The sequence below is a fragment of the Chamaea fasciata genome, unplaced genomic scaffold (genome assembly GCF_029207755.1).
Source record: "Chamaea fasciata isolate MVZ Bird 193981 ecotype frontalis unplaced genomic scaffold, bChaFas1.0.hap1 SCAF_13, whole genome shotgun sequence".
NCBI classification, from domain to species: Eukaryota; Metazoa; Chordata; class Aves; order Passeriformes; family Sylviidae; genus Chamaea; species Chamaea fasciata.
The window spans coordinates 2816789-2833486 of NW_027094098.1; the positions used below are offsets into that span (position 1 = coordinate 2816789).

Below are 16698 nucleotides of genomic sequence, written 5' to 3' on the forward strand. Positions count from 1 at the left end.
TTTCCCCAGGCTGCAAAGAATGTTTTAAGTGTTCCCAATAAGGAATCTGCGAGCAAGCAGAATGAGGTGGAGAAATTTGAAGTTCGAGAGCAAAATAAAAGCAAAACAGAAGCCAAGTGGAAATACAAGGTAATGTCTCCTGTTAAATTCTGCCACATGATGATAAGCCAAGGGCAGGGAATGGTTTGTGGCTCTGCCTAAGTGGAGAGAACGAGGCACCAACTTTCAGTTCCCAAAGAAAAGAAAATTGAGCAGGGAATAATCAATTAATCCCTGATAAAGGAAGAAGGGGTGGATGGATCCTTCAAAAGCATGTGCTGAGTTGTCCATTTATGTGTAGAGACACCAGACTGTTAACAGTGAGATGGCTCAATGAGTGCTGATCCTTTTGTGATCCTTGCTCTGGCACAGTCCTACTGGTTTAAGTCTGAAATCAATAAGTAATGAGAAATCAATAACTAACTAATAGCTAATAATCAATAACTAATTCTAATGGCATAAAATTAGAGCTAATGAAATCTGAATTATGCCCTATGGATTAAAAGCTTGCCTTTCATGAGGGCTAATGCAGCGTGAGTGCAATTCACTCATAGAATAGAACATTTTGTCTGCAGGGAAAATTCGATGGGCTTTTTAATAAGGGAAAATTTAACAGGCTTAGATTCTGAGGGTACCTATGAAGCTGAAACATAAATGGCTCATTTATCTGATTTATTTATTTTGTTTTGGTCTTTTGCCTTTCAGAACAGTAAACCTGATTCACTTCTAAAAATGGAAGAGGAACACAAATCGGAAAAGACGCCTTTATCAGGAAATAAAGACAACAAATTCACATTCTCTTTCTCTAATAAGAAGTTGCTTGGGTAAGTAAAAATATGACAACACACATCAACTAAAAAATGAAATTGAAAGGTCATTATTTATATTTTTTATCCAAGACAATAAAAATCTGCCTTTCTGGTCAACGTAGAAAATACCCAATCATTAAAACTTCTTCTAGTGCTCTACTCAGAGTCCTATTTTGAGATAGAAATCGTAGGTTCAGAAATGTGTTTGTAAAATTATTCTAGTTGCTTTGGCACCCCTGAAAGAATTCAATTTGACTGAGATTTCTGCATAGAGATACTCACTGTCTGTCAAGTCACAAGCTGTTTTCCACTCAGAGTGTTGTTACTGATTTGTAAATTGTTTTTTTTTTTCAGTTCAAAGGGAGTCAAAACTCATCTGAATACCAGCGTGTTTGGGTCACTGCAGAATTTTAAAGAGGACAAAGCCAAACCTGTACGGGATGAATATGAATATGTGTCAGATGATGGTGAACTGAAAATTGATGAGTTTCCAATCAGAAGAAAGAAAAACACTGCAAAAAGAGAACTGCCCTGTAAGGATATTTCCTGGTTTGTCTTTATCTGCTCAACAAAGTCTTAGCTGGTGATTGTCCCAAAGAGTCAATAGAATCTTTGTGTGATTTATCATAAAGAAAGCCATGTCTTACTTGTCAGTCTAACGTGAGTGGAGTAGGAGGGCTGCTTTTTGAAGGGAAAAAAACCCCTGAGATTTTGTTTCTTTTTCTTTATTCAGTTTTGTCAGATAAAAAGGAAGCCCTGCAGCACACCCCTGTTAAGAAGCCGAAGGTGGAGTCAGTGCCATACAAGGTATGGGGTTATTGCAACTTCCCCAGGAGGCACATCAGGCTTTTTATGGTCCTGTCCAACCCAAACCATCCTGTGATTCTCTTCCTGTGATGCAGCAACGCAAGTGTTTGTTTTCTTCCACTTGGCAGAGCCTCTCTGCCCATGATGGGCTGAGCTCTGGAGCACTCCTGAGCCAGGTGAGCCCTGCAGAGTCAGTGAGCCTGAGTGGAGCTCACCTGCAGCGTGGCACAACCCAGGTGTGAGTCTGCTCTGTGTCTGAAGCTCCGTGCTGGAAATCAAATGACATTAAAATTGAAAGTTTTGCCCAGCTGTGGTTGATACAAATTCATATTATCATACCAGAATAAGGCAGAAAAAGCAAAATAGTTTGTTAAGACAGGACTAAAGTGTTTGGCCTTCAGTAGCAAGGAATTCTTTTCTCCCTGGTTTGAATCTGGGATGTTCAGGAGGAAGTGCAGACTCTGAGTCAGGACCTGGGGTCTGGGCAGGGCTGTCTCCCTGTGCAGGAGCCTAAGGAGGAGCTCTCTGGAGACAGCAGGCCGGCACCCAAACTGCTCCTGTAGCAGCCTGAAAGCAGGGCAGGAACGGGGGAAAACTTGTTTTCTTAGGCACCAGACTGCAGTGCCTGGGAATCTCAGCCCCAAAGAGAGGCTCAGATGTAGGCAGCTCCCTTCCAGAGCCTCACAGGACACTGTTCCTACACATCCCATTCCTCTGCCTGATCCTCCCAGTCTGCTGCTGCGGGGATGGAAACACCACTGTTAAAGGGAATGGATCCCACGGACAGGACCAGATCTCAAAGGGATTTGGAAGGGGAAAGAAAAACCTACCATGCCTACAGGCTACAAGGAAATGGATTTTTACCGTGTACTTGGTCTTGTTCTCCTTTTTTTGTTTAAAGAAGGCAAATTCCAAAGGCTAGGCCTATGTCTTTGGAGGAGCAGCAGGCTGCAGAAATCACTGTGCTGTTCCTGGGGACCAGCTCAGTGAGTTTCCACCTTTTTTAGCCCTTTCCTTGTTTTTGCAGAGTGAGGACTCATCGGATGAAGATTTGCTTCACATTGACACAGAGGCAAAGCCGGGACGTAATTCCAAAGTAAAGAAAGAGAGTGGAAGTTCAGCAGGAATTCTTGATCTTTTGCAGGCAAGCAAGGAAGTTGGGGGTTTAGAGTATAACACCAACAGGTACGCACCAGGGAAGCCTTTTCCTCTTCCCTGTCAACAAAATTGCTCTTTTGTGGTTGTGTGTGAGTGAGAATGAATTTTGCAGCTTGGTAACTGCCTTTTCTCCAGTAAACAAACTCCTCCTTTATCCTGTGATCTCGAGGGAGAGGGAGGAAAGATTTTGGTGGTATAATTTGAACAAATAGAGGATTTCACATCTGTAGATGCTGAAGATGAGTTTTAGCAATAATGCAGTAATAGATGAATAATTCAAAAGAAGGAGAGAGCCCAGTGACTGCAGCTTCAGGGTGGGAATTATGGTTTTTAATGTAGTGAGATTGTAATAAAGTAATCTAAATGGCCAGCATTTTCACCATAAGGCACTCTAAGGTGCCACAAATGCCAGGTGTTTGAAAGAAGGACATAGGAGACTGTCTGCCCTCCCTCCCATCTCTGGTTATCTTTCTTCTTCCCACCAAAAAAAAAGGCTTGGGGGAAAAAGCAAACTCTTTGGTGGGTGCTTCTGTACCTGAAATGGAAATGTCTGCCTGAGCTTAGTGGTGACTTATATGGAAACTGACACTGGATGTTCTGGGCTGTGGCCAGTAAGGAACAGCACCAGATCCTTCAGTGATCCAAGCAGCGAGTGGGGGAAAGAAATAATCACAGTAACACTTGTCTGCTTGACCATCCCTGGGAATTCCCCTTCCATTCTGCATTTTGCTCCATAACGGGATAAGTGTTTATGTTGATTTTAGAGTTACATTTTGGCAGGTGATTAGGCACATGGAAAAGTAGTTAGGTGTGTCTGACGCTGTAGTAAAGTTGCTGGGTTATTAAAACTCCCATGCTGGAAGTTTGGTATAAAAAAAGAAAATTGATCAACTACTGTAAGAACTTAAAAGAAATCTTCTTTGGCCCTGTGTACACTGCTGGCCTTTCTGTGGATAGATAACACAGCTCAGTGTGTGCTTTGAAATGGTCCTTGACAATTGCCTGCCTTGCTCGGGGTGTGTTTTTGCTGTCTGCAAGGGGTTAAACCAGAATAGAGCAGGGCTCAGGCCTTTGCTTTCCCCCCTCAGCCTGGGTGCTGTGCCCAGGGTGTTTGAAGGCTCTGTGATTTCTGAAATCAAAGTCCCACACACGGCCCCGTCCCCAGACTGGGCTGAGTTACTGCCCTGTGTGCGGTGCTTCAGTGGGAATGTGTCAGATCAATGCTGGCTCTGGGATAAACACTGGCTTTTGGCAGGGTGTGCTGCATCCTGATTGGAAAAAACCCCTGGTAAATGTAATTACTGTGTTTCATTTCCTAATTACGCTGGGCTTTTCCAATGGCCATAGCGTGCTTTTGGAGGATGACGGGGGGGAGAAACGCGATCTGCGAACGCCCGGTGTCACAGCATGGGGCCACTGTGCTCACGGCTGACCGCAGGAACCATCCCCACCTTTCTCTGCTTGCAGGGCAGATGGAGGGCAGGGAATGTGTGTGTTTATGGATCTGTGCGTGTACACTGTGGGTGCTGTGGGGCAGCCCTGTGTCACTGTGGGATCTCCTCCCACACAGTACCTGCATCCCTGTCAGCCCAGTGTGCATCCCAGCAGTCACTGGGAAGCAGGTCAGGGCTTTTTGTGACAGTGGCCTTACCTGAATCATGGGAAACCTTATCCTGTAAAATCCTGGGCTGTCACTAGCAGCTGGCCACCCCAGAGGCTGGCATTACCTAGAGTGCTCTAGAGAACTGCAGCTCAACTATGTGTGTCAGCAAGACAGGGAGAGGGCACGACAGAGCTCTTGCAGAAAAGCTGCTGTGAGTGTGGGAAAGGGCTGAAAGAACTGAAATGGAAGATAGAAAAAGCTTGGAGGGCTGGCCATCACCTGATCTTAAAAGGAGCAAAATTAGTTGTGTCCAGGTCTGACTCAAAAATGGAAGTAAACACTGGGTTTGTACTGGAATTGTTGGAGTTCTTTGGTTTTACACAGCTGTGACTTCTCCAGAGCCACTGCTCAATCAATAATACTCTGCTGAAAAGTTATAAATTCAGTTTCTAAATATGAGGATACAGGTAGGAGTCTCAGTAACTGCTGATGGGAGGAAGGAGATAATCTGCCCAGAGAGGGTGAACCCTTGGAGAGAGGTGGCAGGGGTAGAGTTGGTGATGAAGAGCAAGGCACTGGCTCCCCAGGCAATATCCTGCATGATGCAGGGTGCTGGGATCATTCCTGTGCCCAGCTCACTGAGGAGGTGAACCCTGAGTCCATCAGGGCTTGTTCCTGTCCCCAGCAGAGCTGTTTGCCTGCTCCACTGCTCTGGGACATGCCACGGACAGGATGGCAAAGCTGGCTACCACAGTCCCCCTGAGCCTTCTTTCCTCAGCCTGAGTCCCTTTCCCAGCTCCCTCAGCCTCTCCTGGTGCTCCAGACCCTTCCCCAGCTCTGCTCCCTCCTCTGGTCACACTCCAGCCCCTCAATGTCCTTCTTGTCACCAGGAGCCCAAAACTGACCCCAGGACTGGAGGTGGAGTCCCAGCAGTGCCAGCAGAGGGGACAGGCACTGCCCTGGTCCTGCTGCCACCCCAGGGCTGCCACAGGCCAGATGAGGGCACAAACCAGTGCCACCGTGTCTGTCTGTCAGTGTCCTCCTGTCTGTGCACCCACAGCAGCAGCTGCCAGCCCCAGGACAGCAGAGCAAGGCTGCTGGGCTGCAAGCAGGGCTGAGCTGTCCCCCAGTGCCACCTCCTATAGAGCAGGGGTAGAAGCAACTTTGGCTGCTTTGTTCCTGCTGCAGTGCTCTTTGAAAATGGTTTTTTTAAAGCCCTAATTGTAACTCACTGATAGTTTACTTTCATAAATGTGGTTTTTCAAAAATCATTGCTGAAGCTACAGAAAGGGGATATGGCTCTTCCAGAGCTTCAAAATTGCTTCCTGAGTCTTCTTGAATTTTTTTTTGGCTTAGAAAGCTGAAATACTCCTGATGGAAGCACACCAGGCACATGCCCTAATGAGAAACATTCTGCCCCATGTGCAGCTCTCAGACATTTCCCCCTTTTCAGGTTGGTGTTTGACTCTCAGAACCACTGGTTTTGATCATATCCCACCATGTATTTGTTGAAGTTTGTGTTGCTTAAGGCAGTTCCTCTCTGATTTGCCCATTTAATGGTCAGTATTTGATGGTCTGTTTGCAGTGTTTTGGGAGTCCAGTGTTTGGAAAAACTGTTCAGGGGAAAAGGCTTGAAGAAAATATGATAATTCGTTGTGGATGATGCAAAATATTTCTTTGCCAGGGAGAAGGCAGAGGAGAAGCCACGATATTGGAGGGATTTCCATGGCTCTTCCCTAAATCAGTTTTTTGGTGTTTTTCTTTTGGTGTTTGTTGAGTTGTGAACTAACACTAGTCTTAACTCGTTTTCAGGATTATGACTAAATGCCATTAGTGCCCAGAAACTTCCTTTATGGTCTCGTACACTACTCTGTTCAGAACCCAGATTAAGCTCAAGTAGGAGAAAGTGACATGATGCACTTAATTCTCTTGTATGTTTGTGGCTTCTACTGCACAACAAATGTATAACGAGTGTGACAATTATTGCCACTGCAAGGGGTTATTTGCATATCACAACTAGCCCAAACTCCCGACTTCTGGAAATACTGCTTGATGTGTTGTGCCTGTCTCAGAATGAATTTCCAGCAGCTCCTGGAGTGGTGACAGCCCATGATGTGAACTGGGACCAAAAACTTCCAGGCAGTTTTGATCAGAGCCCCCCACAGCATCCCCCACCAGTGCTGATGCACAAGCTCTCCTTTTACAGGAGCTGGTAGTAGAGATTATAAATAATGCTATTAAAATATGATGATGAGGAGAAGGGTGATTTGGTAGTACAGAAAAATAACATGAATAAAGATAGATAGATAGATAGATAGATAGATAGATAGATAGATAGATAGATGATAGATGGATGGATGGATGATAGATATTTAAAGACTATGATGATGAGGAGGAGGAGGATGATAGTTGGTATAGAGACACTGCTCTGTCAGGAATTCTGCTGTGGGCTTTGGGAGGTTTCCTGAGCTCTGCCCAGAGCACTGACAGCCCCAGGGACCTGCCCACATGTCTGTGGCTCCTGGGCCGTCGCCCCCATATCCGAGGTGTTCTCTGTGGTGCTCCTGTCCCATCAAATTCCCCTCTGGCCCTGGTGCTACATGCAGCTGCTCAGAGGAATCAGGGGGTCTCTGCCAGCGCCACTGCCGTGGCAGGAGCCAGGGGTTGGTGTTTCTGGAACCACTGGGTGCTCCAGCCTCTCTCCCTGTGTCCCACAGCCAGCCACCTGCCTCCCCCAGCACACAGGAAGCCATCCAGGGCATGCTCTCCATGGCAAACCTCCAGGCCTCAGAGTCCTGCCTGCAGGCATCGTGGGGCACCAATCAGGCCAAGAACAACTCCTTCTCCACACAAAACTCGAAAAAAACTGGTGGTGGTGGCAACAAAAACGCCGGGAAGCGGCTGCTGAAGAAAAGCACAAAGAACAGCATCGACATCGAGGACTACGACGAGGACCAGGACCACCTGGATGCCTGTTTTAAGGACTCGGATTATGGTGAGTAGAGGGAAGCAGGGTGAGGCTCTGCCTGGCCAGGCAGGGACGCACATGTGGCAAATGTCCCTTTGTTCATGGGTACCTCCTCCCGCTGTGCCACCCTGGGATTGACAGGAGCAGCCACAGAACGGGGATCTGCACACCAGAGCGAGCAGAGACAGGTGACAGCAGCCTGGCTGCAGAGCCCAGGCTCACACTGGGTTTGAGGAGCATTTGAGGTGTGGCACAACGAGAAACTTTCAGGAAACCTGGAGAGCCCCCGAAACTGCAGCAGGGGACTGTCCCAGAAATGTGGATCAAGTACTGCTGCTTGTGACAGAAATGTTCTTGTCTGCACAGTAGCAATTGAACCTCCAGCTGAGAGGAGTGAGAAGTTGAATTTGTACGTGGAATAGGGATTCTATTTTGAGTTTTGGCAGAGAAGGCAAGCATCTGCAGCAGAAATGGGCACAAAGCCAGTTTGCACCAGTTACATCATTTCTGCCATAATTATCATGGAATTATAGAGTGGTTTGGGTTGGAAGGAACCTTCAAGGGTTATTTAGTTCCACCCTCTGCCGTGGGCAGGGACACTTTCCACCAGCCCAGGTTGCTCGAAGCCTTGTCCAGCCTGGCTTTGGACACTTGCAGAGATGGAGCAGCCACAGCTTCACTGGGCTCAGTGATTCCTGTGGCTCCCTTGCAGCTCAGGGTATTCTGTGATTATAGAGGAATAGAGAGAGCCAGTCACAGTTTAATGACAGCAGCTGCCAAGGGTAATGTGTGGATGACAGCAGAGGAAAGTCCCCTGTGTGTCACAGCTGAAGTGCCCAGTGGCACTTCTGGGGACCATCCAGCTGCGGGGCCTGTGGTCACTGCACCTGGTCACTGCAAGGGGCCTCTGTGCAGGGTGGAGCTGTTTCCTAAACTGAAACTCTTGCCTTTGTTTCCTGCTGCAGTTTACCCTTCTCTCGAATCAGACGAAGATAATCCAGTATTCAAATCTCGATCAAAGAAGAGGAAAAGTTCCGATGATGCCCCTTACAGTCCCACGGGTAAGTCCCTGTGGCCTGTGCTGCCCACACTCAGGCCAAGTCATGCAAATCTCTAAACCCCAGCCGTTTTACAAGGAGTTGGCTCCTCAGTGCTCACTGCTCCGTTCTCTTGCAGCACGTGTTGGCCCCTCGGTGCCCCGGCAGGACCGGCCGGTGCGGGAAGGCACGAGAGTCGCCTCCATCGAAACCGGACTGGCCGCTGCTGCTGCCAAGCTGTCCCAGCAGGTGAGAGAGAGAGAGGCTGCCTGGGGAGTGTCAGGAGCTGCCAGGAGCTGTCAGCAGTGAGAGCCCTGTCCCCAGCCCAGAGTGCTGTGCCAGCCCTGCGTGGTGCCTGCTCCTGCCAGTGACACGAGGCTCTGCAGTCTCAGGGAAATAAAGGAGATGCGAGCCCAGCGGTGTCACAACACACCTGATCACGTCACAAGGCAGCAAGGGACAGAGAAAGGCACAAGGAGGGATGAGGGAGTGAGAATGGCTGCTGGGGTAGAACGGGAGAAGGCTGCCCCAGAGGAGTGGATGTGATGTGTACCTGAGAGCCTGCCTGGTGCGACTGCTGTCTGTGCCGATTGGCCGCTGGGAAGGGTCAGGGTTTGCTTCCAAAGGTTTACTGAACTGTGGGCAGAGGCTCAGTTTAGGAAAGGAACTGGGACAGGTTGGATGTTTGCTGTCTGGTCTCTGGAGGGGTCAGAGAAGCCCCACAGAGGTGACATGGTGAGATGCTAAGGTGACATGGTCTGCTGGAGCAAGGTTGGTGAGGCACCTCAGCAAGCTGGTGCAGATGCAGGTTGTGGTGGCCTTGGGCTTCTGTGATGTGGACTGTTGAGTAGAAGAGCTTTAAGGATGGTGGCAGGGTTTCAAGGAGAAGGAGCTGGAAGTAGACAAGGGACACAGGACAGTAGCAGACCTCTGCCACTCCAGTGTATATGTCCAGGTGCAGTGACAGGTCAGGAGATGACGTGTGTGTCTAGGCAGGAAGCAGAGGCTGAATCAGTGGCATGTTTAATATCCTTCATGCTGTTGTGCAAGGGTGTGAAGATCCCTGAAGATAGGAGGTGCCAGTTTTTGTGGAAGATGGAAAGAGTTGCCCGTGCTGACCACGCTGCGGTGCCGGGGCGGCCCCGGCTGGCTCCCGCTTGCCGCAGTGGGGAGGAACCAGGAGGATGCCAGGATGTAGAGGAACCAGGAGGATGCCAGGATGTAGAGGCACGAGAGGCAAACGTGTGTGTGCAGCTGTGAGCCAGACGTGTCGGAGCAGCCCCCATGGCCAACTCCTGGGCTGTCCTTGTATCAGGACCCCAAGCAACGCCGCTGGCCCTTGCCCTAGCTAAAGGTCTTCTGGGGATTAATCTGAGCTTCATCTTTGTCATTTTAAAGGAGGAACAAAAAGGCAAGAAGAAAAAAAATACCAAAAAGAAGCTGTCAGCCCCCAACGCAAGCAAAGCGGCTCAGGAAGGCAGCTCCCCCGAGCCGAAGCTGGAGTCCCAGGCCAGCAGCCTCACAGATCACGAGTACACCGCAGGGGCCAGCACCTTTGGGGTCGCCCAGCCTAACAGGGGATCGCAGCCGATGGCTCCCGGTGTTTTCCTCACACAGAGGAGACCCTCATCATCCTCGCAGAACAATGCCTCCGCCAAAGGTACCAGGAAACGCCTGGCTTGTGGTGCAGGAGTGGGGAAGGGTGAAGGGCTGTGCAACCCCAGCCTCCTGCAGGGCCCCCAGCGTGCTGTGGGCATGCACAGGTGCAGGTGTGTGCAGGGCAGGCAGGTCTGCTCAGGGATAGGGCCCGTGGTCTTGGCTGTCCTGGCTCTGGGGGGCCAAAGAGGTGTTTTTCTGCTGGCTGCAGGGTGTGAGGGGTGCCACGGCAGGAGCACTGCCCCAGCTCAGGAGCACCTGCAGGGTGACGTCCCAGACAGCCTGCCCCATGGAGCTGGCCAGGGAGGATGCACCCACAAAGGCTGTTGTGCCCAGGGCTGGGGCAGGCACTGTGCTCTTGGTGGTGGCTGGACACCAGCTCTGTGCTCACTGTAGCTGAGGACAGCCCCTCCCGGGACGTGTAGAGCAGGGCACACTGCAGATCTCTCTGGAGAGGGAGCAGAGGAATATCAAACCTTGGGCAAAGGCAGGAGAGAGGAAGAGGTTGCTCGCTGTCTGCCATAGGGAGAGCATGGGAAAGCTGAGCCTGCCCCAGTCTGGGCTGGGACCTCCTGCTCTCCACTTGAACTTGGCTCAGGAAGTGTGACTGAGGCAGGTGTGTGGGACAGGCACTGTGTAGTGTGAAAATTGTGTGTGATCCCACTGGGAAAGGGCCCAGTGACAAGTGAGGCACCATGGCAGATGTTTCCTGAATTCCATGTATTCGAGTGGAGCAGGTTAGAGGTAGAGCAGAGTACCCTGGCAGCTTGGATGGCCATAGGGCAGCAGGTGTGCAGCCCGTGGTAGGGGCTGGTCCTGCCAGGGACTGGCCGTACCTGTGGCTCTCTGCAGAGCTGGAGTGGAAAGAATGTGTTTGCCTGGAATCGTGCTTTTGTGGTGCAATGGCGGGAAACAGGTCCAAGGCAGAGAGGTGCCCAGGAGATGCAAAGAGCTGTGAAGAGCTGTGGGGCATCTCTGTGTCTGTGTGTCTGTGTGTCTGTGTGTGTGTGTGCGTGCAGCCTCTCCCTGAGGAGCAGCAGGCGCTGCTGGGGCTGGGTTTGACTGTCACCCTGTGGGCAAACAGGTGACCGTGAGCAGTGAGCCAGGGCAGCAGGGCTGGAGCTGCAGGGACAGGAGGGTGCCCAGAAGAGCTGTGGGGACAGGAGCTCACCTGGCAGAGCTGTGGGGACAGGAGGGTGCCCAGCAGAGCTGTGGGGACAGGAGGGTGCCCAGCAGAGCTGTGCCTCCCGGAGAGGTGTGGATGTGTTCCTGGGGGTGGCTGTGCTCTGTGTCCCCAGCTCAGCAGGGCTGGCTCTCCAGGGGCTGTGCTCCAGCCCAGCCCTGTCCTGTGGGCAGCAGCCCCATTCCTGAGGGGTGCTGCTGGGCAGGGCAGCGTTGTCAGGGGGCAGCTGCAGGGTCTGTGCCCGTGGGGAGCTGTGGGGTGGCCGTGGGTGCTCACCCCAGCCCTGCTCTCCTTGCAGGGAAGCGGACGAAGAAGGGCATGGCCACGGCCAAGCAGCGGCTCGGCAAGATCCTGAAGATCCACCGGAACGGGAAGCTGCTGCTCTAGTGGCCTCGGGGGGACACTGCCACCCGGCTCTGGGCCACCACCACCACCACCACCACCACCACAATGATCCCTTTAACTTTCAGCGGTCGGACTGTACAGAATCCTGCTATAAATATTTTTTAATATAGATGTCCTTTCTCAGAGTGCTGAGAGCGACTAGCCGCAAAAAAGTTAATACTAATCTCGGCCACCGAGGAGCGCGTCGGGCCCCCCGCCCCGGCCCGGCCCCGGCCCCTCTGCCCCGTGGCGAGCGGGCAGGGCCGGGGGGCCACCCCGCCGTGGTGACAGTGCCAGCAGCGGGCAGGGTCACAGGGCCACCCCGCCGTGGTGACAGTGCCAGCAGCGGGCAGGGTCACAGGGCCACCCCGCCGTGGTGACAGTGCCAGCAGCGGGCAGGGCCACAGGGCCACTGGCGGGAGAGGACCGCGGCGCTCGAGGCGTGCGGTGAGGAGCATCCTCAGGCACCGCCGCCGCCCCGCGCAGCCGCTCCCGGCCCCTTTTCCTAGAATGTAGCTTGTACATAGCTTTTGGAATAACCGCCGCCGGGTTTTTATACGGGGAGGGTCTCTCCGGGCGCTGCCCGCCGGTACCAGCTCTTTGCGTAACTTCTTGTACGAGGAGGGAGACAGTTATTTTACTAGCACCTTGTGGAGTGTTTCCGTGTTTTGTGACGATGTAATTTATTAATGTTTGTAGCTTTTTATATTTGTACATTTCTTATGGGCTTTGTTTATATACACACATTACCGGGGCGCGGCGCCTGCGGGGAGCCAGAGCCACCTGCCGCCGTGTGCCAGGGCCACCACCGGGGCCACCACCGGGGCCACCACCAAGGCCACCAGGGACACCAGGGACACCAGGGCCGCGCCGGCCCGGGCGTCGCGCCGGCTTTTTTTATTATGATTATGATTATTATTATTATTAGTATTATTATTTTTTCGCGACATGTACATTTCTAACAAAGTTTATCGTGGCTATCTATCTATGACAGTGTTTTATTTACCGATTCATATCAAATGCTCTTGTATCGACTTCACAAAATCTTAAGTAAACCTAGAGCAAAGTTTAAAAAAAGGAGAAAAAAAAAGAAAAAAAAAAAAAGAAAGCAAAGTAAAACTATTTCAGGTTTTGTACACAACTGCCTGGGCCTGGCCTTTTTGTGGGGTCGGCGAAGGAGGGGTGGGGAGGCAGCCGGGGGTCCCTGAGGGTGGGTGAAGGAGCGAGCAGGGACCCACAGGTGGCACGGACAGGGGCTAGCTCTGCTGCCACTGCCCCATCTGTCACCCAGCCCCTTACACACGTCTGCTTGCTACAGCACCACGAGCAGCCCCGTCAACTGGGCATGGTCTTGAGTGTGTCCCAGTGAGATACCTCACAGTCACCCAAAGGTGTCCACCCACGTCCCAGCACATCATCCACCTCCCATGGACAAACACTCGTGCCTGTTCCCCTCCGCTTCCTCCCTCCTGGGCGTCACCAGGTGCTCCAGCCTTTCCCCTCCTTTGTGCAGCATCCCTGACCATTTATCCCTGACCCTTGGGGACATGTGCGACCTGCATTTTTCTCTTTGCTGATGCTGCAAGGCCGTTCGCAGCTCCCACGCTGCTCCCTGCTCTCGGACGCCGTGTGCTGGTAGTGGCCCGGGGCACCCGCAGTGCCCCGGTCGCAGTGCTGGCTCAGCGCCCACCGCGGCCCCGCGGCTTTGGGGAACGAGTGCTGGCAGTCTGTCCTCGCAGGGACATCGCGAGCGGGCTGGGGTGGCTGGTGGCGATATCGAGCCGTCGCCAGCTGGGGGAGTTCACAGTTCAGAAACAGCCGCGGCCGGGAAAACGGGACCCGTCGGGATGGAACCTCCCGAGCACCTCCCGCGGCTGGGGACACGCCAGCAGCCCTGGCTCCTCGTCAGATATCCCGAGCTGGAAGGGACCCGCGAGGATCACCAGCTGAGGGTGCGCTGTGAGGGGTGAAAGCGAGCCACGCAGCTCCCACCCAGCACCCACCCAGGGCACCCACCAGGGCACCCGCCCAGCACCCACCCAAGGGCACCCACCCAGTGCCCACCCAGCGCCCACCGCCGGCCCTGCCCCAGCCCCGCAGAGCCTGGATGCTGCAGCCGGGGAAAGCTCCCATGCAGGGACAGGGGGTGACAGCTCTGTGCCAGCCTCCCTGTGCAGGAGCCCGGGGCTGGCACAAGGCGCTGAGTGCCAGTGTGGGACCATCGGCCCACCTTAGGTCAGGAATTCCTGGGAACTCGGAAACGTGCTGCTGGGTGTGCAGAGGATGGCCCGGCCAGGGAGGTGATCTCTGTGCACACACGGGCAGAAAGGCTGGGGGCTGCTCCTGGTAACTAAACCACTACTCACAGCATTGGTGTTTCTGCTGTTTCTGTCTTGACGCTGACAGGAATCACTCCAGCCCAGACATTTGGCACAGCCACAGCTCAGTCTCGCAGAGCCCACGTTCCTCTTTCCCCGTGGCCGGGGCAGCTCTGCCCGGGCCGTGGGGAGATTCCAGCCGTGGCCCGGTGCCATCCCGGCTGCAGGCGCTGTTCTTTCCATTCCATCTGCCCGGACCTCAGTGCCCGCCCGGCAGGACTCACAGCACTTGTGTAAACTGTTTAGAAGTGTTTCTGTGCGTATCACAAGAGAAAGCCTGCTTCTTCTCTTCTCTTGAGAGTGTAATAATTATAATGAATTAGATTTTCTCCCCACCCTGCAGGGAAGACGCGCTTTGAGACTCATTTTCGGGTCATTCTCCTGTCAAACTTCACATCCCTCTGTGCCCCTGCTCACTGTATTTGCTAAACATTGAGCCCCACGGTGCAATCCTCCTCCGGGAGAGGCACGGACCAGCCTGGGACTGCGCATCTCCCTGGCTCACCCCCTGGGCTTGCTCCTGGCTCGGTCCCCCCATCGTTCGCTGCAGGTGTTTGCAGACCCTGTGTGACCACGTGTCTTCCTCTCACCTTCAACTCAATCAAATAATTAGCAGTCACTTAGGAGTCAATTAGGTGACACATCTTGAAAGTCTTTGTGTTTACCCTGCTCCTTCATTTATGAGCTCTGTTTAGCAGCCCAAGGGAAACCCTTTCTTCCCGAGGTCACCCTGGGTTCGTCTTCGGTCTCCTGACTGGACTGCAGAAGAGTTCACTCGCATTTCTCACCGCTGGCTGGGCAGTGGGCGCCGTGGGGCAGGTCTCTGCCATGGCCACGGCTCTTTATTTATTGGTCCCTCAAAACCCCTTTGCTTCGTGGTCTCTTCACAGCGAGCCTGCCCTCCTGTCTGTAGGGCTGTGCAGTAGAAACTCTGCTCCGCTGGTCATTCTTTTCCCTTTCTTTGCTCAACTCAGCAGTTCCAGTCCACGGCTACTTCATTTGCTTGCTGCCATAAAACATATTTAGTGGGTTGGTTTGGAGAAGAAACCTTCCACACAATGTGGAATATCAGATACCTGAATCCGGAGGAGACAGAAAGGGAAGAAGGGGTAAAAGTTTTTTAGAAGCACTTATGTGTGAATTTATTGGAGCAGACCTTAAAATAGGACCTAGAACAAGTTACACAATTAAAACTGTTCCCTAATGCTGTATGGTTTACATGTCCCTTGCCCAGGGTTAAAGACTGCAGCAGCTCCTTTCAACATGCTTTCTTAATTCCAGATCGCCCGCCTCGGTACTTTGCCTCCAAATGTGCAAACCTTTAACTTCCCCCAAGGGATAACTCGCTCTGAGAATGAAATATTAATTAGAGCCTCGTCATCCGCCGTCACTGTGTGGCCTCTCGGAAGCCTGGGGAAGCCAGACACGCTCCAGCCCCAAAGTGCTCCCTTTGTGTGGGGCTTTTGTTGCCCACATTCCGCCCGTGGGGCCCTGTCACAGTGGATGAGAGCTCCCCAGGCCTGAAAGGGAGCTGTCAGGCTGAGCTGCCTGCTGACAGGGAGTATCACCATTAACCAGCTCGTTATCTTGAGCGGGCTTTGCACAAATCGCTCCTGCCTGGCTTTTGGCATCAGCCGCGATGACAACTCTTCGACAGATGCTGGTGAGGAGTGAATAAAGATGCTGTGGCTAAAGACCATCTGCAGGGATTAAACCTTCATCACTTTCGGTGACTTTTCTGCTCTTGACACAAAGGGAACTTTTCTTTTTCCCTAGTCACACACCTTAGTTTCTCCAAGAGGCTCTTTCCCTGCCAGACGCTTCCATTGCAGCTTGTCTGTCATGGAGATGTTTGAAAACCGCCTCAAACTGACTATTCCACGATTCTCTCTAATGCTACTCTAAATCTCCAGCAACAACCCACCCTGGTCCAAGACTGCTCCAGGAAGTTGCTGATTGCTTGCATAAGGACCATCGAGTCCAACTCCTGGCCCTGCTCAGGACATCCCAGCAATCCCACCCCGTGCCTGAGAGCATTGTACAAACGCTTCTTAAATAAGATTTGCTGTTTAAAACAAAGAGAATATTAAGTCTTGAGTTTGTTTGTCCAATGCTTAAAACTGAGCAAGGAATTAAATAGACCCAAGCAAAGCAATTAACTGCAGTGAAGAAAGTGCTGTTTGTTTTCAGTGTGTTTGGCTGGGTGCAGTAGCATATGAGGAGGAAACAACATCATATGGGGATGTTTATCTCATGCAGTGACTCAGCCCTCGTGCTGATGCTTCTCAAAGCACCATGCCTCGCTGCCCTTGTTGCAGTCCTGTTTCCATTGAGCTCCTGAGGCTCACTAATGCTTTGCACTCTTTTTCCTTCCAGACCCCTGCTGGCTGTGTTCCAGGCCTGAGCCCCTGGATTCCTACAGACCTCACACTGACCTGAGGCATCTTTGCAGTAGAGAAGTTTTTATTGTCTCCCTGTGAGGCCCTGGCACAGGGTGCCCAGAGAAGCTGCAGATGCCCCATCCCTGGAAGTATCCAAGGCCAGGCTGGACTTTTTCATTGTGTAGTCAGTAATGAAAGAGCCCTGACTATTCTAGCTGTCTTGTCAGCAGTAATTTATTTTTATGCAGAAGTCAAGGAGATTTCTGTCTGAAAACCTCCTCCCCTCTGGCCCCAA

General features: G+C 52.1%; 1 protein-coding gene across 2 annotated transcripts in view; it reads left to right on the top strand.

The window, feature by feature from the left end:
• PHF2 (PHD finger protein 2) overlaps window positions 1–12628 on the top strand; it is a 51971-nt gene extending 39343 nt beyond the window's left edge. Inside the window, exons 13-22 of one of the 2 annotated variants that reach the window (XM_066195066.1) lie at window positions 10–129; window positions 745–863; window positions 1203–1381; window positions 1582–1655; window positions 2683–2840; window positions 7134–7411; window positions 8350–8445; window positions 8561–8670; window positions 9820–10081; window positions 11559–12628. In XM_066195066.1, coding sequence (XP_066051163.1) covers window positions 10–129; window positions 745–863; window positions 1203–1381; window positions 1582–1655; window positions 2683–2840; window positions 7134–7411; window positions 8350–8445; window positions 8561–8670; window positions 9820–10081; window positions 11559–11647 — 1485 coding nt within the window. In that variant the 3' untranslated portion in view covers window positions 11648–12628. The remainder of the gene's footprint in view (window positions 1–9; window positions 130–744; window positions 864–1202; window positions 1382–1581; window positions 1656–2682; window positions 2841–7133; window positions 7412–8349; window positions 8446–8560; window positions 8671–9819; window positions 10082–11558) is intronic. The other variant, XM_066195067.1, reaches the window with a different exon arrangement.
• The last annotated feature ends 4070 nt before the right edge of the window (window positions 12629–16698 follow it).